At 45.3% G+C, this 26,787-nt stretch overlaps 1 protein-coding gene across 1 annotated transcript in view; it reads right to left on the bottom strand.

Annotated features, from left to right (window-relative positions):
* Window positions 1-9,120: 9,120 nt before the first annotated feature.
* LOC144099268 (sodium-coupled monocarboxylate transporter 2-like) overlaps window positions 9,121-26,787 on the bottom strand; it is a 62,754-nt gene continuing 45,087 nt past the window's right edge. Inside the window, exons 14-17 of the mRNA XM_077632453.1 lie at window positions 20,602-20,768; window positions 19,196-19,293; window positions 15,880-15,995; window positions 9,121-9,191 (exon numbers count right to left, since the gene is read on the bottom strand). Coding sequence (XP_077488579.1) covers window positions 9,141-9,191; window positions 15,880-15,995; window positions 19,196-19,293; window positions 20,602-20,768 — 432 coding nt within the window. The 3' untranslated portion in view covers window positions 9,121-9,140. The remainder of the gene's footprint in view (window positions 9,192-15,879; window positions 15,996-19,195; window positions 19,294-20,601; window positions 20,769-26,787) is intronic.

The raw sequence follows: 26,787 nt of genomic DNA, 5'->3' as shown, positions 1-26,787 counted from the left end.
TGTAATCTATATTTCCTTTGGAAATAGAAAGAGTGACCGCCTCTGCGTGAATAAAGCTGACGTCAATTATATTCGTGAACCACTCATTTTTTATGAACAGCATAACACCACCTCCTTTGCGATTTTCACGGCACAATGCGTACTGAGTGTACCCCGCAAATACAAATGCACATTTTCTCGACACATATATATTAACCTCAGTGAGAATAATAACACCAAATTGAACCTTCACAGACTTTAAAATCAATCCTAATTCATACCAGCATTTATTCAAACTTCAGATATTGACATGCAGTAAACCGAGTTCATGGTGCAAATCTGCATCGCTTTTTGCAGTTTCAACATGGACGTTCTACAGGCGAAATGAGTCAAAGGAAACCATTACGTTAGTTTCTCGAGATCCCTATCAGAGTTGATACTAATGATCGATGCACCTTCACTTTTTCGGACAAGAATTTTCCCGTTGCTCACCCAGACAAATTTGAACCCTCGATTTTTCGCAAGCTTGCAATCTGAAAGCAGCAATTTTTGAGCTCCTGTCAGGTTCTCATTTATGTAGATTTTTTCTATTTGCAGCACGCGCTTTTTCGCCAGCCACATGTCCCGCGTGGCTTGCTCCACAAAGCGAACAATAATAGGCGGAATCTTATCTTTTTGTGCCTTGAGTCGATGCAGCCCTTCTATCCTCTGTCGCTTGGGTGTCTGTATCTTCAACTTTGCACTGAGGTCAGTCAGGACTTGGTAAAGGTCCTGATTAGGGGCTTAAGCTATCTTGTGTATTTCTACGTTTCTGCACCTTGTGTACTGCTCAGCGTTTTCAACACGATCCTTCAGCCTGGCAAGCTCAGAGTCCTTTTCAGCCAATTTTCCCGTCAGTTCTTCAGTTGTTGTTTTCAGTTTAGCTATCTCGTTTTCATGACTGGTAATATTTGACTAGAGTTCGTCGTACTTGAAAGCAAGCATTTCCATTGCTTTTTCTACTGCCTGTGTGGTAGCGCTCTGCTTGCAACCTTGTTTTCGAGCGTTTCCAAATGGCGCAAAATTTTTCTAAGCTTCTGGCTGAAGCCTTCAATCACAGTGCTCATAGCGGTTGTCTTGACAGACGTGGGCCTACAACTCTGCTTTGTCTCATCATTTTTTCTACCCTATGTATCATCATCAGTACTTTCTCTTTCCCTGCAGTCAACACACTTCCAGACAGATAATTCGCTTGAACCTAAGTTGTTAAGAACTGATTCAGTTGTACCTGAGCATTCAATGTGGAAAGACTTCTCACAGTTACTGCATGCTAAAAACGTATCTTTTTTTCAAAACCCTTCGAACAAGAGAAACACTGCTGAGGAGCCATTGCTGACTAAAATGAAGGCCACAAAGAAGGTGCAGTTCAGTGGAGCGTAGAACAAAAAAACGTATCGCTTACCTAAATGTAGCAGGACAAGAATTAGCACAGCATTCGATGCTACACCGGACTGCCAGCGGTGCGCCCTCGCGTCCTTCCTCAGTCGACGGCCTGATATTTCACTGTCGACAAGTGCCGACCGCGTAGAAGCGTTATATCGGTCAGCGAGTGCACAGCGTGCGGCCTCCCGGGAACGATCGCTCCCGCAGTCTGAAGAGAAACGATATATATATATATATATATATATATATATATATATATATATATATATATATATATATATATATATATATATATATATATATATATATATATATATATATATATATATATATATATATATATATATATATGAAGGAAGCCAACAATCACCGAAGCAAAGGTACATAGGGGAACGTTTTTTATTATTATCATTATTATTTGTAGTACTGATCAGGGGGAATCATACTTCAATTAATCTGTCGCTTAAAGAAAACTACTTACAAAGCAGCATAATAAAAAACCATGCCGCAGATGAGATCCGAACCCACGACCTCCGAGTATCACGTCCGGTGCTCTACCAACTGAGCTACGGTGACGGCTGTACAATCAGCTACTTTCGTGGGTATTTGTTTATGGCGTGTAAGCGAACCTTGAGAGTGTTCACCAGCGCCACCCTCGTCCATAGCGGTGGACGTGGCACGTCCTGTAATACCGCAAGTGTGACGTAGAACGTCATCTAACGGCGAGGGCGGAAACTGTGCGAGAGCCCTCTTATGCTACCTATGGCATCAAGACTGACAGAACCGAGACCTCCGTTAAGCTATTAGCAGACAAGGCAAATGAAGTCAGGGGCTCGTTTGACAAACATATTAAGGAAGCCAACAAAAAAAACAAAAAAAAGAAGCATTCCCCATATGCACCTTGATTTCGGTGACTGTTGGCTTCCTTAATATGTTTCTCAAACGAGCCCCTCACTTCATTTGCCTTGTCTGCTAATAGCTTAACGGGGGTCTCGGTTCTGGCAGTCTTGATGCCATAGGTAGCATAAGAGGGCTCTCGCACAGTTTCCGCCCTCGCCGTTAGATGACGTTCTACGTCACACTTTCGGTATTACAGGACGTGCCACGTCCACCGCTATGGACGAGGGTGGCGCTGGTGAACACTCTCAAGGTTCGCTTACACGCAAAACATAAATACCCACGAAAGCAGCAGATTGGACAGCCGTCGCCGTAGCTCAGTTGATAAGAGCACCGGACGCGATATTCGGAGGTCGTGGGTTCGGATCCCACCGGCGGCATGGTTGTTTTTTCTGCTGCTTTATAAGTCATTTTCTTTAAAAAATAAAAAAAAAACTAATTGATTGGCACTAGATATTAAAAAAAAGAAGCATTCCTCTATGCACCTGGATTTCGGTGACTGTTGGCTTCCTTAATATGTTCGTCAAACGAGCCCCTCACTTCATTTGCCTTGTCTGCTAATAGCTTAACGGGGGTCTCGGTTCTGGCAGTCTTGATGCCATAGGTAGCATAAGAGGGCTCTTGCACAGTTTCCGCCCTCGCCGTTAGATGACGTTCTACGTCACACTTGCGGTATTACAGGACGTGCCACGTCCACCGCTATGGACGAGGGTGGCGCTGGTGAACACTCTCAAGGTTCGCTTACACGCAAAACATAAATACCCACGAAAGCAGCAGATTGGACAGCCGTCGCCGTAGCTCAGTTGGTAAGAGCACCGGACGCGATATTCGGAGGTCGTGGGTTCGGGTCCCACCGGCGGCATGGTTGTTTTTCTGCTGCTTTATAAGTCATTTCCTTAAAAAAAACTAATTGATTGGCACTAGATATTAAAAAAAAGAAGCATTCCAATATGCACCTTGATTTCGGTGACTGTTGGCTTCCTATATATATATATATATATATATATATATATATATATATATATATATATATATATATATATATATATATATATATATATATATATATATATATATATATATATAATGTTACGAACGTAGGTTGCGTTGGCTCCGCAGAATAAAGATTTAAGAGAAGTGGGCACTTCTACAAAGACACTTTTATTTATCGACCTTTCGACCGCGGTGCGGTCTTCTTCAGGACTGTAGTGGTCTCGCGTCAGATGGACGTTTTAAGTTTGTGAGCTCAAGAGGAGGGAGAAAGGAGTGTAACACGCAAATAGCAACAACAGTTCAAAAAATTGAAAAAAAAAATTAAAAAATAAAGATGGGGGTGCGGGGAGCAGACAGGGACAATATTGGGGGAGGACGCAAGAAAATAGAAATAAAAGAAAAAAAAGGAGGGAAAACTAGTATAGTAAGGAGGGGTGGGGTACAAAAGGAGATGGCGAAACGAGAGAAAGGGAGAGGAAGACGGTGCGGGGGACATGGGCAGCACGGCAACCACAGGCGTACGAAAGCAAAACGTGCAAACAAAACACACAAACAAAATGCACAAACACAAAGGGCGCCGCTGCAGATGCGTGGCCAAAGAGGAGCCGCTGCGCAAATGACACTGGCAGTGACGAACAGGCCAAACCAGGCGCCTTTCGGGGGTCTCACTAATTTCCGGTGAGCCGAGGGCTAGAACGTTAAGGAAGTAGTGGGCTACGTTAACGAGCACATGTGTAAGAACTTACTCACGGGGTCTGGGTTTCACTGAACGGTGCACCCCTCTCCCTGGGCGGGTCGTTGAACCGACCTCGCCGGGAATACTTGAAAGATGTTCGGTCAACACGGGCTATAACGAAGCAACGCCTGTAAGGAAGTAATCGCCGCTCCCCTTCAACTTCTTTATAACGAGGTTCAACTGTATTACAAAATTATTTGATCTCTGCCTCTTTTCGACCAGGACAAATTCGAAGCTTATAGCAAGAATCGATGGTGCCTGTTTTTATCAACAGCTATGCCGGGGCTGAAATAGGCAATTTCAGAAAATGAAGCACACCTGTTCTTTTTGTTTTGTTAGAACAGCATGCAATAAAGTGCACGTTCTTTGCGAACTGTGAATAAATGAATTGTGCTTTGCTTTCTGGCATTTACCTATTGCAGCTTCTTACACTTACCAGAAACGACTCCAAATAACGATTTGATGTACGTGGTGTAGAAACTTTGCATAGGACGAAATATAATTATACAAAATTCCAAAATAAAATTTTGTTTAGGTATGCAAGGTCGGGAATAGGGGAGTGCTAAAAAAAGGATGAAATATGAATATATGCCGTCCGAACTGAAGTTGAAGCTTCATGGCGCTTGGGCAGTTAGTGCAGCTATGCGCTTCCGTCACTTCAATTAACGCGCAGGAACGCTAACTGCGCACTGTGAAAGTAAACCGCGCAGGAACAGAAGGTGACAGTTTCAGCTCCCTCACAAATAGAGGACGGGTACGGAAAAAGTGGATCTAATGCAGGGCTTCTATTAAACAATTAGGCTGCTACACAGCTTTCAGTGAGAGTTCTTATCGCTCAGTGGTTGGTTTCAAGAGCAGTCTTGCTTGCAATGTGACCTATCTATGGTAAAATGCTCTCAGGTGGTGTATTTTCTGATATTTGTTTTACTAGTTACGACTTCTTCATCCGGCCACCAACTCAGGTGCAAGTGAATTTTCGAGGATCCTCAGAGCTTTCGTGGGCAAAAAAGCTTGGTCTTTTTGAGAACCTTCCTCCTGTACAAATAAATGACAACAATATACTTGTACCTTGCATTATCGTTCATGATAGCCACGTCTTACCGCCCACAAGAGCCTATCTGTGCTCATCTAAATCACATGAGCGCACAAGGCATATTTTCTTGAAGGCCCAGTGGCATACACTGCTTACGAAAGAGAAATTATCCTGTAAATATCTCGCCACTGATAACAGAGGGGAAAGGAAAAATCATATGCATTTGCTATTGCGTTAGATGAGCATCACTGAGAGGTGGTCAAAATGGCGACTGCCCCTCTGTGTACCTGGCACGCTCGTTGCTCGGTCGCTTTGAGAGCGCTTTGACCAACATCCATTTATTTTCCCTTCGCTTCCTGAGCGAAGCATGTTGAGAGACGACGTTTGAACGAACGAAAAATCTCTTTCAAAGCGTTCACGTGACAAAGTTTTTTCTGCCTCGGCGTCGTGGCCAAAATTCGATGAAACAGCTGTCGATGCAAACAAGCGTTCGGAATGGCGTACACAGCAGACACTGGTGATCAAAGGGCATGATCATTTTTGATGATGGCATACGCCTAGCGGCGCTCCACATCGTTTGCTGGTAATACGGCTGCTAAAAACGGCAGACTTGTATTTTCCGTTAGCTGGACTCACAATTCTTCCACGAAATGCGTGAAGTGGCCACAGAAAAAAGAGCACCAAATGGACTCACCGCAGAAGCAAAGGCTGGAAGCCGGTGCAGTTGAGAGGAGGCTTCGACGAGTCGCCGATATGTATCTGTATAAGCAGTGCAGCTGTTTTTGCTCAACACTACATTGCCTGTTAACTTGCATACGGGCGCTTCGCATCTGCGATGTTCAGTGGCACAGCTTGGGGCCACTTGTGATGTGGATTTCGGGTGCCTTGCACACCGTTGTCGATAGGCCACGGTAGAGGTATGACCTCAGCTGAAATGCGACGCTTGTGCACGCACCGTTCTACAGGTACGGCGTATGCTTCTCGCAAACAGTCCGAAAAACGAAAAACACAAGCACGACATACAACTGGACGAGTCTTTTTTGTGCCGTGTTTGCAAGAAACTTGAAACGACTAGCCCCAACCAAGCTTCTTTCTGTTTTAACGGGCTATCAACCATTAACAGTTGAACGGTGAGTTTTCATTCCGGCATGCGTGAACGTCTGTTCACCGCGGTTTCTTGTCGACAGCGTCTGAGCCAAAATTTTTTAGACGTATCTGCGTCTTGAGCTTTCTTCAGGAATGCAAAAATGCGCCTCGGAAGCCGTAAATTGACCGCTTAGCGAAGTCCGGTCAGCGCACTATGAAAAAATGTAATGCTCGATTCGATACAGTGAAGTCGATACACAGTGACAACTTTTTGCACATACTTTTTTTTTTGTAATTCTTGCTGTACACTTTGCCGCGCACTTTTCACTGTGTGCTTGCTTAATGTTTTTTTACGCTCTCATGACCCGCCCCCCTGTGCCAAATGATTTTCAGATGCGAGCGGTGAGATAAGAGGCTGGGCTGCAGCCGGCCTATGTCCCTCTCCTGGTTGTTGAAATAAAACCTGCAGCTACTGCATATTACAAGCAACCTTGAATGAGCAATACGGGGCACAAAAATGGGCGCTTTATTTCTTTTTTTTGCGGGTAGAACAAAGGCAGTAAATGATGAAGGAACCGTACTAGCAGAGTCCTTCATAATGCTCGCATTCCATTTCAACATAATCATCATCAGCCTGACTACGCCCACTGCAGGGCCAAGGCCTTTCCCATGTCTCTCAACCCTCTCCTTTGCCAGCTGCGCCCACCCTATGCCGGCAAACTTCTTAATTTCATCCGTCCACCTAACCTTCTTCTTTCTGCCCCCTGCTACGCTTGCCTTCTCTTGAAATACATCCGTTACCCTTTAAGGCCAGTGGTTATCTTGCATTTGAATCACACGCCCTGCCCAAGCCCATTTATTCCTCTTGAATTCGACTAGGATGTCATAAGCCCGCGTTTGTTTTCTCATCCACTTTGGCCGCTTCCGGTCTCTTAACGTTGCATTTATCATTTTTATTTCCATATCTCGCTGCGTTGTCCTCAACTTAAGCGGAACTCTTTACATCAGATTCCACGTTTCCGCCCCGTTGGTGAGTACCGGTAAGATACAGCTGTTAAATACTTTTCTCCTGAGGGATATTAATAAACTGCCATTCATAATCTGAGGTAGGTAGGAAAAACTTTATTGAAAATGCCGGCAACCGACGGTTTGACGCGTCGTGACGTTGGCCAAGCGTCGACCCGGGGTTATGCCCTCCTCTGCACTACCCCCGTTCGGCCCGTTTGTGGTGGGTCGTGAGGCTTGTGCTTTTCGAGCGCACCCCGGGCCTGCTGGACGGCCCATAGTTGAATGTCCTTGTCTGCAGACTGCACTGCACTTTGAAGTTCGGGCGGGTATATCCTGGAGGTAGCCTCGGTCGGGAACCTGGCACAGTCCCACATGATGTGCCATTGGTCCGCCGGACCAGCTGCACAAACATTGCACACATCGCTCGGATAGAGCTTTGGGTGAAGTACGTGTAGCACTGCCGGGGCGAGGAGTGACCCGGTCTGTATCTGTCTTAGGATGACGGCCTCCTCCCGACTGAGTGCCGGGTGGGGAGGCGGCATTGTCCGTCGAGCTAGGCGGTAACACATGGTAACTTCGCCATAACTGGTTACGCGGTCCTTGGTTTCGAACCACCACACGGAACGGTCACTCTCGGGGGCGCGGAGGGTAAGCGCTCGCGCCGCCGAATGGGCCGTCTCGTTGTGGTTCGGCGAGGATGCACACTCGCCCGCGTGCGCCGGGAACCACTTGATACGGATGGTGCTGCGGCGGTCTTGGGGCTGGAGCTTGCCGATGATGGCGGCCGCCGGCGCGCTCACTCGCCCCTTGGCAAAGTTGCGCACGGCGTTCCTCGAGTCACTGAGCACGGTGTGACACTCGGCCTCGGAGCCGAGTTATTTCTATTTATTCCGAGTTTTTCTAGTTATTTCCCTATCATGGTCCGTATCAGCATTCATTATCTGCCCTAAGTAGACTTATTCCATTACCGCTTCCAGCACCTGGCTATCAGTTGTAAACCGCTGATTACTTGCGAGACTGTTGAACATTATTGTGGATTTGAGCATGTTAATTTTAAGGCCTACCGCTCTGCTCTGACTGTGTAACTAATTTATCATGTTTTGCAGTTCATCTCCTGAATGACTTAGCAAGGCAAAGTCATCAGTGAATCGGAAATTACTTAGGTGTTCTCCATTAACTCGTATCCTCAACTGTTCCCAATCCAGACCTCGGAACACCTCCATTAAACAGGCGATGAATAGCATTGACCAGATTGTGTCTCGCTGCCTAACACCCTCCCTTATTGGAATTTTGCTGAGTTTATGAAGGACTATGGTAGCTTTGTAGTGTATATAGATGTCTTCTAGTATTTTCATATAAGGCTCTTCTAGACCTTCGTTCCATCTCAATGAGCACTTATTAAATTAATTTCACAGAAATTAAGTCTTGAAATGAAATCTACACCTACTACACATCTCAAGGAGCCGCGCAGTAGCAGAAGGCAGGAAGCATTACAAGCAATTGCGAAGAGCTGAGCACTCGGCAGAGTCTTTATTGGAGGACTCTGGTATTATCACTAATTCAGTAAAGTGTAATTGTGACGGGACAAACATTTTGCGGCCGATTAACAGCAAAGCGCTCGCAAAGCGGGTTTAATACCCTTGTAATGCTTTTCCTTTATTGAAGCGATGTTGGGTAAAAACACGTTTACTGTTTGTTTACTTTATGAATATTTTTAAAGGTTACTAATATTTGTCAATTCTAACGCATTCTCTCTGTGACTTCTGGTCACGGGCGGTTTTATTCGCTTTCAAGGCATGCAGTTCGTAGTCGCACATTGCTTGCCCGGCCTAAAGCGAGCGGCATTGTTAACTGTAAAATTTGGCTGCGTTGAGCGCAATTTTGCAACCGTTCAACGCAACCGCCACCTCTGCGAGTGGCGCAGACAGTCGAACTGTGTGTTTACGCAGACATTTGAAACGAGATGTGGCCAGCCTGATATATTTTTTATTTTTCCTCTGACATCAGCCGCTTGAGTTCCGTCGGTGACACTCCGTTCTGCGAAGTTGAAAGAATAAAAAAGAAAAAATGACAAAAAGCACTAAACGTAAAAGTAGGTTCTCTACGACGCTTGGCTAACAGCCTTGTTTTTCGCTGCTTTGAACTACGCGCGTAAACACAATATTCGATACATGGTGCTTAAAAAGTGGTGCTAGCGACTTGCGTATGGTCGTAGTCATACTCAACAGTTCTGGACAAAACCATTTTTGAGCGGGGAAGCAGTTTATGAACTCAATTTTTTTAATATAACGCGAGATTTCAGGATATCAATCAATATTCCGCCGACCACCCGAGGGCAGTCCTGAATTTTTTTTTTTTGCCATTAGCGTTTTGATGTCGTCAGAATTTGAAACTGATTTTGTATGACAGTCTTATCTGCCGGATGCGATCGATGAGAGCACGTTAAAAAGAATATTATGTTACATATCACAAGAACGGACCACTTTCTACAGGACTTCCATAACAGCATCTTACAATTTTTCAATATTAAACTTTTGTCCGAGAATGTTGGACGTGACTAAGTAGATGCAAGGCTTTTCAAAATTTCGATCCTGCTTGTACACATGTATATTTAAATCCAGTTTCATTTTGCTGTAGAATACATTAGGACGTCCCATAGGGCACCATTACTTTGGCATTTCTGTATGAGGAAGTTGCTTGCCTTCGCCTGCTCATTTTTTAAATTTGACTTACCGCTGCAACCTCCGCAAAGACTTTCTAAGCAGGTAAGCAATCAATCTGTAGCGAACCATCACGGCCACGCCAGATAGAGTTCCTCCAAATCTAGGTTTTTTTGCGCATTATTTTTAACTGTGAGGAAACTGAAATATTGCAAGGTACTGTTATGAAAATATCGAAGGTGATGGTCCATTCTTCTGTCGCGTAGCAAAATCTTTGTTTTAAAGTTTGTCCGTCGCTCGCATACAGTATCTAAGACGGCCGCAGAAAAGCAATGGGGAACGGTTTTTACGATAGCAAAAAAGGTTAAAATATGAAAAAAAAATCAAGCCTGTTGAGTGGAGACCTGCGGATATTCTGATTGTTGTAGTGGACTCTCACGACGTAGAGGGTGTTTCACATAAGACTTTACACAATTTTAAAAAAATTGGATTTTTGAGCTAGAACAGCGATTTTTTCGGCGTATCGTTGTCAGCGGTGTAGTACATCAGAATACAGCTGAGACGCGCTAACTAGAAGGCCGTTTAACTAGTATTTAAAATTTACTTTTCAACAATTACTGTTAGGTTCCTTAATTATTGAGAGCCATTAGCCCAGTGTAATTATTATCCATATAAGTTTCTAGGTTTTCGAAAACACGGTTACCCTTGGCGCTGTGGTCCCAAAAATTCTGGTTACATAGCGCCAAAATACGCTTGCTTTTGAGAAGCTTGCAGGCGAAGCAACCTCTCCAGTGCATGTGACTCGTCGAAATAGCCAAAATTTGTTGGCCACAGCGCTGAGGGCAACGGTGTTTTAAGAATTTTATAAACTTATATGAATGTTACGTACTGTAGGCTACACGCCTGTCAATAATTAAGCACCCTAACAGCAATAGTTAAAAGGTTAATTATTCACTTTTAGTCAATCAGACTTCTAGGTAGCACGTTTTATCTTTATTTTGATGTACGACACCGCTGACAGTGCTATGCTGAAAAAAGCGCTGTTCTAACTCAAAAAGCCTATTTAAAAAAAAAAATGTGTACACTCTTAGGTGAAACAACTTCGTGTTGAAAAACACCCTTGCCCAGAATTTCTGGGTATATAAAATCACCAGGGAAGGGAGAGGGGGGGGGGGGGGGGGCGCTAATATACGTTGTTGCTAATGCGGCTTTTTCGAAGAGCCCTTTATCCGTCACACAAGTGTTGCGATCTTCCTATTTGGCTTGACCAATGTTCGGCCCAAATTGTGGATCTAGATGAACAAATATGGCCGTGCCGCGATTTATGTGATTTTATATTTCGGAACAATATCGAATGAAATGCAGAACTAGTCCAACATTCTTGGACAAAAATTTTGAAAATTGGGAAATTGCAAGGTGTTCTTGTGGGAATGTTGAAGGTAATGGTCCATTCTTCCGATGGGTAGCAAAATCTTTTTTATGTAGTTTTTCCATCGCTCGCAATTAGCTATTAAGACTGCCACAGAAAACCAATGGGGAACGCATTTGATGATAGCAAAAGCGTTAATAGCAAACAAAAATATTCAATGCCCGAAGAGATATCTGCGGATGCATTGATCGTTGTAGTGAAATCTTACAATATAAGAAAATATTACTTCTCCCTCCACCCCATTCCCCGTTCAAAAATGCTTTTATTCAGAATTGTTGTGTATTTGAATATACGAATGCGTCAATGCTAAGTTACTGAATTTTGCAAGAAGACGAAGCTGGCTTCCTGTTGCGTGCGCAATGCATTCTTTGAAACATCATGCTTTTCATTACATTAGTGTACTGCACACACACAAGCGCTTCATATTTGGCGCATTTGTAAATTAATCGAGGATGTTTCGGGATTCTTCTCCGAGAACAAGGCAGATTTCCGCAGCAGAAATCGCCACTTCCGGCCTCAAAACTAGCAAAGCTAAATACGAAGTTAACACTTCTCGATATCCCCCATTCAGTCTCTGCTTGCGTTTTTTTTTTGTTTCGCACTTGAATAAGCCAACGAGCTTCATTTGGGCATTGCTTAGCAGCTGCTTACCGTTTCTATACATGATTCCCCTATCCGCGTGTTTCAGATTAATTTACACCGTGGGGGACCTCCTGATTTCAGCTAGACTGTTTACGGCATCCGTTTGCACAGCGCAGTCATATGCTGTGCATTTCTCGCACGTATATGTGTGTTTGTGTGTTGCGCATAAGCCTGTCAATACGAGATCATGCTTCTATTTCCCCTTACTTACGTTATCCGCAATGAAATGTTGTCAGCCATACTCATGCGATAACGTGCTCTGTGGTAGCTTATACGTGGATAAAATAAAAAAAAAACATTTAGTTTAAGGTTTAATGCTTAGAGGCCTCTAACGTGGCCATTCGATAAGGTCAGAAACCCCATCGAGCAACGTTTAACATAATGAAAAGGTCTAAAGACCGGCAATTTTTTTCCAGGCACTCCGGACACATTAAAGAACATTCCAAATATTACTTACTATTTTGTTCTAGAAAACTACACATTATCAGTCTTGCACCCTAAAAAAAAAAAAAAAACTTCTGAGAATGTGGCTAGGGCCGGCGGATGCCCAATCTAGGCACGTGGTTTGGCATTTAGCCCCTTATTTTTTCTCAAAACTAGTTGCGTGCACCAACAAACGAAAAAATAAGGAATGGTTTTGGACAAAGTTATTGCTGCAAGGCATTCTAAGAAAAAGTGCCTTTCGGGTCGTTGCAAACTATCGCCACGGTTTAACGAGACTCGTTTGCACTGGCATTCGCAGTAATACCTGCCGGCCACCTGAAGTCTTCGCGCCGTAGTTGCAAGAAACATGAAGGCAGCGGCAGCGCTGCAAAACTCGAGCCGAGGGACTTTCCGACGTGTCCGGTGCCTTAGAAAACCGAAGAGGAGCTTATTTGCATAGTTCGCTGAACGTAGAAGATCGCTTCAAGATATCGCGCTGCTTTGCCAGCTCTTCCCTTCGCTACCGCCATTACTGAACGGATGTCAGGCTGAAAGCGAACTCAACCATCCCCCCCCCCCCCCCCCCCCCTACTAAAAGGAGGCAAGCTATATTTGACACTTGCTTCACTGTCTTGGAAAGCCCCACTGCAATGATTTAAGATACGTAAAAAGACAGCATAGCACTTTACATGTTTGTACCTCATAAAATAGACATCGTCCCTTTTTTAGAGAGGTAGGCTGAGGGAAATAGCGAGGTTTTTTCGCCTACGGCACGCATACAGCTGCAGAAATTTAATCGGAAAGATTAATCCAGCGTGACGAAACAAGGACACTGGAACAATGAACCAACTAGCCTAGACCAAAATCCTGATTGAACGTAGTTCTGATTCAGAACGGCCTTTTTGCATTTATAATGTTCTCGTTAGTTATTTTTATAGGCTATAAATTTATGTTTTTAATTGATACAAAATGTAATACGTTTTTTCCCCTCTGTTTTTTATCGCATATCCTTCGAGCTTTGCAATCTCCACACTGCACAATGCGGTTATTGTTTGTTTATTGAGCGTAAATTTTCTTTACTATGTACTCAACAAACGTTTAGCATGGTACCCAAATAACACTGCGGCTGGTTTCTGCTGTTCTGAGAAGCGGTTTTGAAGCGGTATTCCCGCGACCCAACTCTGCGCACACGTCTCCGCGGTTGCATTAAATTTAAAGTGTCCCGCCACATCTGCATGAACTGTGCATTTGTGGGAGACGTGCAGCCTTTTCTTGCAGTGTGCCCTTGTTCACGTGTGGAGCGCCTGATATTGCTGCGACGCACGAAAAAGTCGCATGTGCCATCTGATGGCCTGTTTCGAGCTGCGCTGAATGAGGGATTACGAATTTAAAGATGCCTGGTAGATTGGCTAATCCCCCCAAAATATATAGCATCATAAGGTACGGCGGGCTTACCGTCTCAAAAAAGCACTAGAGCTAATTATTAGGCACGCTGTAGTGGAGGACTCTGGGATAATTTTGACCACATGGGGTTCTTTAACCTGTACTAACACCGCACATTACACACTCGTTTTTGAATTTCACCTCCATCGAAATGTTGCCGCATCGAAATATCGCCGTGGAAGCTGCATTTCGATGGAAGTGAAACGCAATAACGCCCGTGTGCTGTGTGATGTCAGTGCGTGTTAAAATAACCCTGGGTGGTCCGATTTAACCCAGAGTCTTCCCTACGGTTTTGATTTGAGCCCGAATTCTTCAGATTTGCAGCCAAATGGGGTAGCCACAAGTCACCGCGGTGAGTGACAATTTGGGAGTATGCCGCCTTTTTTTTTTTTTACTGCGAAGCGCTAAGTCACAGTAACTGCCGATATAGGTTTCGCGACTGCAATCTCAACTTCACCACAACTACTAGTTCATCCCCTAAGAAATTACACTACAAGGAAATCGGGGCAAGATGTTCTAGTTCCCTTGCCTGCCACCACGTGACTGATGGCTTTGAACATGAAAGAATAGCGTGTTGACATCATCCACTACGTAAGATAGAAAGGATATTACCGGCTGGCTGCAGAACAGAACGTCGTAGGCCGCTAGCATTAGCGACGATGGCTGGACGCTGTCTCGAATTCCTGGCCATGTTGATAGAACTGACTTCTTATTTTGCTCGCTTTATTTTGTTGATTTGTTTAAATAGCTGGGTTATTTATGGCTGCAGGCTTGTTTGTTGTTACTGATCATTGAGAGTCAGAATACCGCACTCATGCCTCCATACACTCTACGCTACTACTCTGCGGTACATAACGGTGTTTGCCACATCAGCACATTTAGCACATCGTATTCAGATGCACACTGAACGATTTCGTAAGCCGAACTGACGCCATCCGCTGTTCAGAACATTAATAACTTCCTGTAAACATAACTATGTCTATTGCGAGGCTAAGAAGTGGCCGAACCGCGAAAGTAAATAAAAGACAAATCTGTTGCTTTATCTTTTTGGTGAGTAGAGAAAAACGAAAGGAAAGTCTGATGCGTCATATGTAGGTAATAAACGCTGTGAAAGTCGCAGCAATAACATTGCGCTCGCTGTGAGGAGATCGACCCCTCTTTAAAGGGCATTAATACGTCGGCAACGCAATTGACTTTGCGTGGTTTAAAAGCCACGCAAAGTCAATTGCGTGGCTTAAACCGTGGCTCGTTCTAATATAGCGCGTGACGCATGCGCACTGCGGAGTAGATTATTTTTTAGACTATATGCGGTCGCTTTTACGCGTATGACTACGTCATACCTAGCTATTCTGGACACAGTAATTTTTAATGGGGAAGAATTTATGCATGCCATTTTTTCATGCATTGTGATATTTTACTATAATGACCAATTTATTCATAGATGTCCCGTCGGCAGGCTTCCTTATTTTTTGCTTTAACCTCTTTGCTATAATCAGAAGCGTTCTCAATTGCTTTTCTATGGCAGTCTTAACTGCTCGATGAGAGCAATGGAAAAACTTTAAAGTAAGATTTTGCTACGCACCGGAAGAACGGACAATTCTTCATTATTTACATAACAGTACCTTACAATATTCCAATATTCAAAATTATTTGTCGATGAATGCTGGACATGTATATGGTACAGAAAAATCTGCGTTGGTAGCATTAACAACAAATGCAACTGTTCAATGCGTGTTACTGAGTTGTCGCAGACAACTGGCTGAGTGAGAGTTGCGCAGGGGCGCGCATTGTTTACGGTGACTAACATGTCTCCACATGCGGCGTTTAAGACACCGTGAAGAGTGCACACTAAGAGCCATAAAATACGCTCAGTGCCTATCAACGACACTGCTTGCGTACGTGATTTTTGTGCCTGTGTCATGGCGACCATCACAACCATTTTTATATCCGTCATGACAACACATCAGGGCAACGTCTGTCATGGCGGCGTTGTCATGAAAACACCTCGCTGTTCGTGGGCTGCGAATGTTTAGAAGGTGGAGCCTGACTCGCGAGCACACGCCACACTATCACAACTGCAGAGCATGAAAGATAAATTCGCAGTCGTCGTATTCACATCCGTTCTTACCGCTGCCAGGGGTTCCTTGAGTCCGTTGGTGGTGCCTTTCTTGACGTAGTTGCTCATGTACTGCCGCACGAACGGGCAGATTAGCTTGGGGTTCACCTCTTCTTTCTCGTTTCGTTCTGCACGGGCCAATTTCGGAAATAGTCAGTTCGTGAATGTTCCCTTCCGTGTAGTTCCGTGCATGTGTGCTTCTCCTTTATATCTTCTACTACTCGTTTTGCGTGTGCTTTTCCCGAGAATTTTGACTGGGCATTTCTTTCACCTCGGCACAAAGCATGTTCACGGATTGCCCACCATCTTGTGCCGAGGGTGACTTAAAAAAAAAGATAGACAGACAGAAGCTGCAGTGACGTGTCGATCAAGAAGCGAAGGTCATAACTTTCTGCAAGTTCACACTCATAAACGGAAAGTAGTTTTCAGGGCACGAGTAGCATGTTTTGTATGTCTTTCATTCTTCGCGCCAAGAAGCCGAGTGCAGCAACATGAAAAGTGATCTGCCTGAAGTTTCTGGTGTCAACTCTGTGTTTAGTTCGCGTTCATGTGGTAACTTCTGCACAGAACTTCAAAAACTGCTTCGCGGATCACACGGCGAGAGAAAAGTAACTTATAAAATACAAAATAGTATGCTTCCCTCTGACCGTCGGGGGAGTCATTACGGGTTGCGTACTAACGATTTGTTCCAGTTCCTTTCTATTGTAGTTGTGTGCTTCCTCATAGCAGTGCAATGAGTGCGCCGCTGCGGTCACTGAACAATTTTTGATTTGATTTGTTTAATCATTGCGGCAGTGCCTTGCTAAAACGACGAGCAGGAAGTTGTCATTGTTGTATTCAGGGCTAGGCAGCTGGCCCGCAAGTTTGAGGCTATGTTGGGTCGTTTCTCTTCTAGTTGTCGGTTATATATCCTATACGGCTGTATTCAGCGGCTCCGGAAGCATAAAAGCAAGTATAGATTTCTGGGATCTCCACATCATTCCTGCATGAAGTCCGTGCACTGCATGTGACAGTTTGGTTTACGTCCCTTAAGTGAAATTTACCATACCCTTTAATAAAAGTTGAGCTATTAAGGTCATTTATTGGAACGGGTGTGGGAATTTTTAGTCATGCGAGGCAACATGACGAAAAGTGCTGCGATTCTCATATTCGATGCTTGCCTTTCTCGGCCCTTGTCAGCTACAGCAGTAATCCTGGTAATGGTTACCCAGCTAGCTCAACAGCCCGTTTACGGTAAGTTTTCTACCTAAAGCCCGCAAAGTGCTCAGTGGTGAGCAGGTATCAGACATTCGCAACGAAGAGGCACAGATAATGGCAATTAATAAAAAAAACGACATGTAAGAAAAGACGAGACGACACGCACAGAAGCGCTTGTCGCCGAACTGATCAGCTCCTTTTTAGAGTACAGCAATAAACACATACTGGGAGAAATAGAAAGGGGGGAGGGGCAGAGTAAAGTAGTAACACGAGGTGCATTATAAAACTTAAAGCGTGACTGGGACTGAAGCGGGTGGGAATGAGATGTATAAGGAGAAGCCGCAGTAAGCAGTTCTTCGTTAGCCGGCTCCTATCTCCATTTATTCTGTTTTTTCTATTATTTCCCCGTGAAAATGTATCGGACCGTCTTGAGGTGAGTAATCGTTATATCCCACCAGGCTTTTGTTTCCAGAGAAGCCTCCCGGAATACCTTTTTTACTTAATATTAAAGTTTGTATCTATATGCTCCCACCTGCTTGTTCTTCCGAGACAGCAGTCTCATCAAATAATAAATAAATAAATAAATAAATAAATAAATAAATAAATAAATAAATAAATAAATAAATAAATAAATAAATAAATAAATAAATAAATAAATAAATAAATAAATGCGATAACCAAAGATATGTTGACGACTCATGCGAAAAGTGGTCTCCGAATGCATTCTTTCCTTCCCTTTATGGAGTCGACGACGACGAAACCACCAGAGCCCTCCATCGAGCTAGAAAAATGGGCCGTATAGGTCGCGCCGAATTAACGCTTACACGGTGACTTGGGCTCAGGGAGCAATCAAAGGAATGGTATTTTTGGTTCATGCGAAACTTGACAGCCTAGAGACTTTACATATGCTCGTGTAAAGAGGGAAAATTTAGTGTAACTTTCACTAAGTGACGCTCTCTGTTAGTGCGGTTCGGGCAGTACCACGCGGAAATAGAGACACTCGCTTCTGAACGCACTGCCATTTTTGCACTGCCTGAACACAGTTCACTCTATCCACGTGCATAATCTTGATACCGGTGCTTCACAAGACGAAGCTGTTGCTGCGTGATAAAACGAGTTATTTAATTTTGTTTGTAAAAAAGTGTGTTTGAGTTTACAATAAAATGGAAAATTGAAAAAAAAAACTAGTCCTTTATTCTGTGACAGTGTGCATGAGTACTTCGCGCCTCTCTTGACTGATATTTTTTTTTTATTCTAGCAAAGTTTCGAAAAAGTTTTTTTTCTACTGAAAGAAGCCAGGTTGAGCCCTAGAATATTTAAAATATAGTGAAAGCAGTCAGCCCTTCTTAGTGTGTTGCGGAAAATGGAGGGCAGACCAGTTCTGCAGAAGGCTGGGCCTTCCATAGCCTATAGGTATGAATATATGAATAGCGTACATGGTAATCAATCATAATTTTCATCTTTGAACGACACAGTGCAAGATACTAAGACTCAGAACTAATTACCATGAACAATACCTAAAATATGATTAATAAAAATGTGTAAATAATAGACAAATAAATATATAACAGGAGCTATTTAAAAATGCCCAATCAATCGAGGTTAGAAATCGGCGCATTCATTCAAAAATTTTGAGCACGCATGAGCTTTACGGACAGTGACGACCTAAATTGCTAACATTTGTCTTCACCGCTTACCATCGCACTGCCAAAGTGACATTTCCTGAGAGGAATTGCACTAGCTGAAAGTGATACTCATTTTGCCCACCGGCCTGCTACGCTGTCGAAACAGAATACATTTCAGGGCCTGGCTACGCACAATGTTTTTGAGACAAGCAGCAGCTGATTCTGTCTTCTTGTAGACATGTAAAGCTGGATCACACTGGGTTTACATACTGGATCAGTACATGCTAACTCAGGGAACAGGTTTTTAGCCAAGAAAGAGGGAGAATCCCATTCGAAAGCCCTGTGGTGAATCTAAAGCTTTTGCTAGTTGTTTCTATTGTGACTGGAGAAGCTTCACCACCGGCTGTGGTAGGAACGACTGCGTGGTGTCAGTTATGCTTATCGACTTGTGATAACCTGCTTTTCAGTCATCGTGCAGGCAGAAGGGCTCGTCGCTGGGCGCTCACCGAAGATGAGGCTGACGGTGAGGGAGACGACCATGTGCACGATGAATCCAACGATGCCGATCCAGATGAACGAGATGTGGTAGAACTGGAAGATGCCACTGCGTGCCGGAGAGCGCGCAACTCCTATGTTACGTGTATTTTTTTACTGAATTCTTGTCCTTGTAAGAGTTACGCAGAATAAGGACAAGAAGAAGACACGCGTTCACATGGAATGCAACCTACAAGGTCATGCTGTGAGTTATGCCTACATGCGAGCATGCATCTTTTTCGTGTGCGGCCATGTAGAATTCGTAGAAGCACACGAATCGCATTAGTTTAAAACTTTCGAAAGCACTGCGACAGAGGACACCAAGAGAAAGAAAACGAAGGACAAGAGCAACCAAGGTGCGTTGTCGATTGTGTGGATGCCTTGAAAGGGACTGAGCGGGGGTCGGGTATTAAGTGGAGTTTTGCTCCTTTGGTCTACTTCCTAACATCGGAAAAAACTACGTGTAAAAAAAAAGTGCTTGTCCTTCGTTTTCTTTCTCTTGGTGTCCCCTGTAGCAGCGCTTTCAAAAGTTTTAAAATGATGTACCAACTAGCTCAATTGTCCATGTTACTCGAATCGCATCAGAGATGTCAGAAACTAGCCTCTACCTAATTTCTGCTAAGCTACATGTTTCCGCACAAAGAGCTTAATGAGGCGAACTACAAAATGTGAAGAGATTCGGGTACTGTCTGTTTAGCTTTTCAAAGTTACATGTATACAATTAGCTCTCCCGACCACATTTTTCACCGTCTTTTTGTTAAGACAAGGTGTGGTATCGTATGGTATGGTATGGCGTGGTATGATATGATACGGCGTGGTGTGGTATCATATGGTATGGTTTGATAAGATATGGCATAGTATTGTCCAAAGCAACACATGGACTACGAGGTACGCCACAGTGTAAGGCTCCAGAACAATTAGACCACCTAGTGTTTTTAAAGTGCGCACACATCGCGCAGCACGCGATCGTTTTCGTATTTTGCCTTCATCTAAATTCGACCGGCACGGCCGGGATCGAACCTGCGTAATTGGGGTTAGCAGATGAATGCCGAAGCACTGAGACACAGCGGCGGGAGTTAAAACAAGGTAAATCGTTAAAAAAAATACGCGCTGAAATATGCGTGGTCGTGCTATATTTTGCGGGTAGAAAATAAAAATATGCTGGCGTCGGGGTCATTAATGCAGAAGAAGTTTATACGATCACAAGAACGATAATCACTAGAAAAAAATAAATGTAAGGAAGTATAAATAATGTCGACGTTATCTTCATCGCAACCATCAGCAGCACTGTAGCCCGTAAGGTATTGTGTGAATGCACCGTCTGAGCACCCCGTACCCTTACAGACACGTCAGTGCGAGCAAGGCGTCGCGCGCTTACCTGGGCAGCGGCGGCGGGTCGAATGATCCAGCCGTTAGTGTTTGGTTGAACGCGGTGCATCTGGCCGTGGACGTGGGCAGGTCGTCCGCGTCGCGGGGATACATGATGGAGCCCAGAGCGAGCCACCAGGACATGGTGATGGCCAACACAATGCCCGCCAGAGCACCCTGCATGCATGCGCGTGTTTGACACCATAGCATATATGCATTCGTTCTCGATGTTCTTGTCAACCACCAGTCCATCGACCCCCATTGCAACTGTTTAGGAGGGTTCCAAATGACCTCGGCCATAAAGAGAGAAATGATGTGGTTCCACCGAACCCCTTAAGAAAAATTTAGGAGATACTTAATAACGTTACGTGCTGAGAATAAGGTAGCATTAAAGCCTGAAGTCCACTCGGCCTGCGGTGCAGCCGCCGATAGTAATTCTTCAGTGACATACCACCGTGGTCTACCTCTCCACATAGGCCTGCTTGCGGGGACATACACGGCGCTTATTCTGGCTCTATTCTAGCCTCGTACCCGCAGCTGTTTAGACATGTCTGCACAGAGCCAAGCGCACCTGCCATGTGACGCTGCCATGTGACCAGCGCATCTGACACCTTCCACCTGCCAACTCGGCCATGTGCCATGGCCTCACCAAGTCGCACAACCCGTCGACCAATCAGCGCTCTGTCATGTCACGTGGTCTCACGACATCACGCACATCGTCGACCAATTATCAAATTTGATGACAAAAGACGCCGGACGACACCGAATGCCGCCGTGTATTTCCTCCTATGAGGTTTTTAATTACACCGCACTAAAACGCTGGACACTACTCTCCACTGCAAACAAGAAATGAAACTTCACTATGACAACATTAGAGGAACTCTTCGAACAGTTCCTGTTCCGGACAAGTCTGTCATCACCACTCGGCTATCATTTTTCGACGCCTACACCTAACTGCACTCCTTATTACTGCGCGTTCTTATCCCTACCGTGACCGACACTCCTTCGCTTGTGCGAACTGTCCTGAATTGTCATAGAATATTTCCTTTTCTCCTGCCCTGTTGCCGTTCAGTCCCCTCTTTTCCCATATCCTTCTCCCGCAATGTGACAGGCTTAGCTAGCCTCGGACCGGCTCACAGACTAGTTGGCCTTTGTTACCCTGGCCCAAGACATCCTTGAAGCTTCATATTGCGTTAAAATAAAGTTTTCTCTCTCCCTCTTTCTTGGCCGTAAATAATGAAACACCTCTCGACAAGGAAGTGTCGAAGCGGGTGACTCGCCGTGCCCGTGACTCTTCGTCACTCCTGCAGAATGTGATGTGTGACGACAGAAAAACAGCGCCCTTTTTTCGTCTACAACACCCCTTTCCTTTCCTCAGAAAAATATTTCTGGTTACATAACCGCTTCCTGAGTCTGGGTACAGACATCAGCCGCCGAAGAGTTCGTTAATGTTTTCTGTACTCGGGATGGAAGGCTTGCTTTCACGCAGCAATAAAAATAGGAACATCGAGGGGAGCTTCTCCGACAGGATATAAAACTCAACGCAGATTTACAAGTATTAACGCGGTAAATCGGGAGACGAAGATACAGAAGTAACGGATTATTCCGAGGGAACGCGCCGAACCAAGGTTTAGGCGGCCTTAAGTACGGTCTCACTATTTCCACGTGGCACTCGCAGTAATACAGGACGTTTCATGTCAGCCGTTATAGACGAAGGTGGCGCTGACGAATACTTGCAAGGTTGCGTTACACGGAGAAATAGCCCCGAAAGTAGAAAGTTGCACATCCGCCGCCATAAATCGGTCGATAGAGAACCGTACACGACAAAATGAAGGTCGTGAATTCGGGTCCTGCGGGCGGCATGTTTTTTTTTAAACTTTTAAATCGCTTATATTTCAGGCACAAAACGTTTACATTTCTCGTTGATAAACACAAAACGTCAGTGCGAAAATTCCTCGTGCTTTTCTTTGTTATGGATACTGTTGGCTTCCTGCAATATCACGAACTTTTAAAATACAGTTTTAACTGCAGCGCTAAATTTCCTGCAGGCTGCCGCTGACACGCTTCCCTTTGCGATCGCGAAAATGGTAGCATGTGTATTTGATAGTATATGTAGAGAGCCCGGCACCTTGCGAGGGTCATATTTTGCAAACATGTTTTTCTCCGCTCCATTCTTTTCCTCTTTCGAATTTGCTTATCCACCTTTGAAACCACAGCAAGCGACTGACAGCCATGACGCCACAGGCGGGAGCTGCCAATAATGATCGGGTGAAAGACACTCACCAAAAAGATCACTGCAAAACTAAAGAAATTAAAGACACCCTGAATGTTCGGCTTCCCCGCGGTGAAAATGACTGTTGAATCGTGGATAACCCTCACCTGGCTCGTTCTCCATGCGGTGCACACTCCCCTCGTCACTCACCCCGTATGTATGAGCGCCACGTAGGAAACCAAGTTTCTGGCCAGGCGCTGGGCAGTTTTGCGTTGCGACACGCTACGCCTGTAGCGATTGCTACAGGCAGTTGACTTTGCGGAACTGCGGAGCACTTTAAAGAAATCGAAAACTCGACCATTATCTAATGCGAATACCACTGGGTTCTTTTGGCTCATCACTCAATGAAACAGGAAGCCAGCCGATTCCCGTTGCAGTTGTTTAAGTCTACAGGCATAATTGACAGCTTACAGCATATGGAATCATGAAGGTTGGTGGAGGCTTTTGTGCGTAAGCTATGTCCTTTTTCTGCATTCCATCTCATTTCTATTCTTTTTCTTTTATTCCTCTTTTCCTTTCCTGATTTGTGGGGTAGCAAACCAAACCCGAGTCCGGTTAACCTCCGTGTTCTTCCCTTGCTGGTTTTTTCTCTCGTTCTCTTTCTCTCTAACCTGTCATGCAGGTATTACTGTAAAATAGCCCGAAGGTGTGTTTAGGAACGTTTCGCACACATCTGCCGGAAGTTAACGCTTCTTCCGCCTCTGCGGTTATCGCCGCCTTCGCGGCGCAGCGGGAAATGAAGCAAATAGGAAAAATCCCGTGCATTCCTTCCCCCCCTTTCCTTTTCAACTTATGCCTCATGGCACACTTCTCGAATAAAAAAAAAAGGAAAAAAGAAACAAAAAGAAAATCAACGTCCAAACGTGTGTAGACGGTTTTACACATCACTAGTGGCATCATCCAGGTTTCACCCAGTACCGCACGACATATTTGGCATCAGGCCAGGTTATGGCCTGGAGTTGCTACTCTTTTTCTAACTCCTTGCTGTAAGGCACTCTGGCCTTGTTTCAAACAGCGACGCACTACTGCTTTAATTATCCTAACACGATTTCTTTCTTTGCGCTATACAAACACGGTACAAAATTCAACTTTACTCACATAGCGGAGAAAAGAAAAGTAAACAAAGCATACTTCAAAGCACTTCCCACTCCTTCGCGCCCCATCTAGCACTTTCCGTATACCAGGCGGATGCGCTAACCACTAGAGTACCGCTGCGGTGGTCCAGTGGTTACAGCACTGTCTTTTGTCTTTTCATCTTAACAATTCATATAAAATGAATTTCCCGCGCAATAAAATCAGTTGATAGTTTGCGCCCTGTCTGTATGTGTCGTTCTTGTCTGTGTAAACCTTGAGTAGCGCAATAACAATGCCGAAGGTTACAGCACCCGCTCTAATATGCCAGCTCTTATATGACTTCATTCCACCGTGATCACAGACAGCTAACGCTATCTCGGTGCCTGTAATCGTATTTTATTACATCGTGTGCGTTTACGCAAGGTGCACTTATTTTTTTCTCGCGATGTGTGCGTTTGGGGCGGGCAGGCTGTTGATGCCCTTAGTGCTCTTGAGAACATATGGTTGGCTCATCAGGCAGTGTGGGCGCTGTGCAGCACTTGGCAGACCTGCGAAATATGGCTGTGGCCAAGCAAATTTCTCTCACGAAGCAGTCAACGATTGAAGATTTTTATTGCGAAGCAATACTACTTTAAGTCGCACTTCAGCCCGTTCCGTGGCGAGGCGGTGGTAGGCACCAATGACCTTTAGCGTGACCTCGCTGCGTGACGTCACACCACGTGACCTAGAGTTTACACCAGCTGTCTAAAAACGGGACCCCATCTCACGCCGTCGCGAGGCGAGGCGGTAGCCACCAACGGCGGCCTAACTCCCGCTCCTCTCACCAGGGGCGCTACGGTCGGTGTGACGTCACACCAGCTGTGTAAAAACGGGGCCCCATCTCACGCCGTCGCGAGGCGAGGCGGTAGCCACCAACGGCGGCCTAACTCTCGCTCCTCTCACCAGGGGCGCTACGGTCAGAGTGACGTTACACCAGCTGTATAAAACAGCTCCGCTCCTCTCGCCAAGGCAGTCATACAGCCAGATGTTACGATGGTGCCTACGAACAAGGCAGCTCGGCAGAATGCAAAGAGGAAGCATCAGCGAGCTACGGAGACGGAAGAAGAACGAGAAGAACGACTTTCTAAGCGGCGTGCTCAGTAGGCAGCTCGACGACTTTAAGTTTTTCGGCGACGATGCCGTAACGTGGGAACCCCTTCCAGTGGATTACCAGTGCCTGGACGGTTTGACGTGTAGCAACGGTCGATTCGTGTTCACGAAAAGTGGGTATGAAGCCACGTCGTGCACGCCATTCGAGCCATACCGTCGTCTCGCCGGTCCGTCAAAGACGCCGCCCAACCCCATAAAGCGGTCTACTCGAACCATGTTCAACAAAAACAATAAAAACGCGTTTTGCTACCTGGACGAGGTCTCTATAGGCGACGCGTACGAGCGCGTACCGCGCTACAAGAACGACTTTGTAAGACGCAAGATGGGTCTACCGCCGGACCCCGGGGCAACCAGCGACACGTCGGACACGCAGATGCACAAGTGGGGCAAACTTAAGATGACCGACGAACGATGGGGGTGTTATGCAGACAACTTGGCCATCTACAACGTGGCCGAAACATACAAGCTACCGTTAATGCATCGTGAAGACGACGAGGAGACGTACAGCAAACTGTATCGCATTTTGGACGGGGACAATAACCCCAACATTTATTACGGCGTAACGCTACCGTACTTTAACGAACGCTACTGCAAGCACCGAGTGGGCATATCTTACGACGCGGAGAAAATGTGTTACCGCACCGTCGGCCAATCGATACTGGAAGATTTTGTAATGGGCACGCTGGTGAGGGAAATGTTTGTCGGCATACACGGATTCGACTGATGACTTCCTCTTAGATGATTCACTGTAAGCCATAACACTAGCATAACCCAAGACTACCACCAGCCATACTACCAGCTGATCCGAGAATAACACACTATTGCTTCGCAATCACCAGGCTTAACCAAGCTAAGCCACGGCCGTTTTTTTTTATTCCTTTCCGCAGCTGTGAGTCAAGATTCCGTGTTTGGTTTCGTTTATATTCACATGTCCCCATTTGTTTCTTGTCTTCCTCAGCCGGTCTTCGGAAATATTTTCCATGCGTTTTTTGCACTTGAAAGCATGTTCAGTCCATATCTGCTGCTTAACTTGATTTGCAGTCTTGCGCTAAGCGCTTAATGCAAACTTCTCTCCAAACTCTTTGGTTCCCTACAAGTCCTGATTTTACTTGTGACCTTATGCAGAACACTGTGTTTACAAACGTAAGCCTTGGCATCATTACTGCTTCTGTAACGACGAAGATGTGTCAACGTGGTGTGTCGCTGGGCGCTCGCTGCTGGCTGGCCCTAGAACAATCGCCGACGGCCAGAACAACACCGTTCAGTGCCTGGTTCTTTCAGGGCCAGTAAACCCTTTTTAAAGTGTTGGAGGTCACCCTGACCCCGTCCTGGAGCTGCGCAGCGGCACTGTAACATCAGAAATTGCGAATAACGCCCCTCTGGCACCACAGCCGCCGCCTGATCTGCTTGTCTGCTCCGGCACGCCTCGACAACGAGATCCGGCTGTCTTCAGTGGGCTCGGCGACTCTGAAGTCGAGGACTGGCTGGCTTCCTACGAGCGGGTCAGCACGCACAACCGCTGGGATGACGCCATGAAACTTAACAACGTCATCTTTTACCTGGATGATGTCGCAAATCTCTCGTTCCGCAACCACGAAGCGGATATCGCCCGATGGTCCACATTCAAGCCAAGATTCACTGAGGTATTTGGCCGTCCTGGCGTGCGTGAACTCCGCGCTGAATAGCGCTTACGAGAGCGGG

The sequence above is a fragment of the Amblyomma americanum genome, chromosome 7 (genome assembly GCF_052857255.1).
Source record: "Amblyomma americanum isolate KBUSLIRL-KWMA chromosome 7, ASM5285725v1, whole genome shotgun sequence".
Taxonomy (NCBI): domain Eukaryota; kingdom Metazoa; phylum Arthropoda; class Arachnida; order Ixodida; family Ixodidae; genus Amblyomma; species Amblyomma americanum.
The sequence above is the reverse complement of the archived record's forward strand: the minus strand, read 5'-3'. Positions and strand labels throughout refer to the sequence as shown.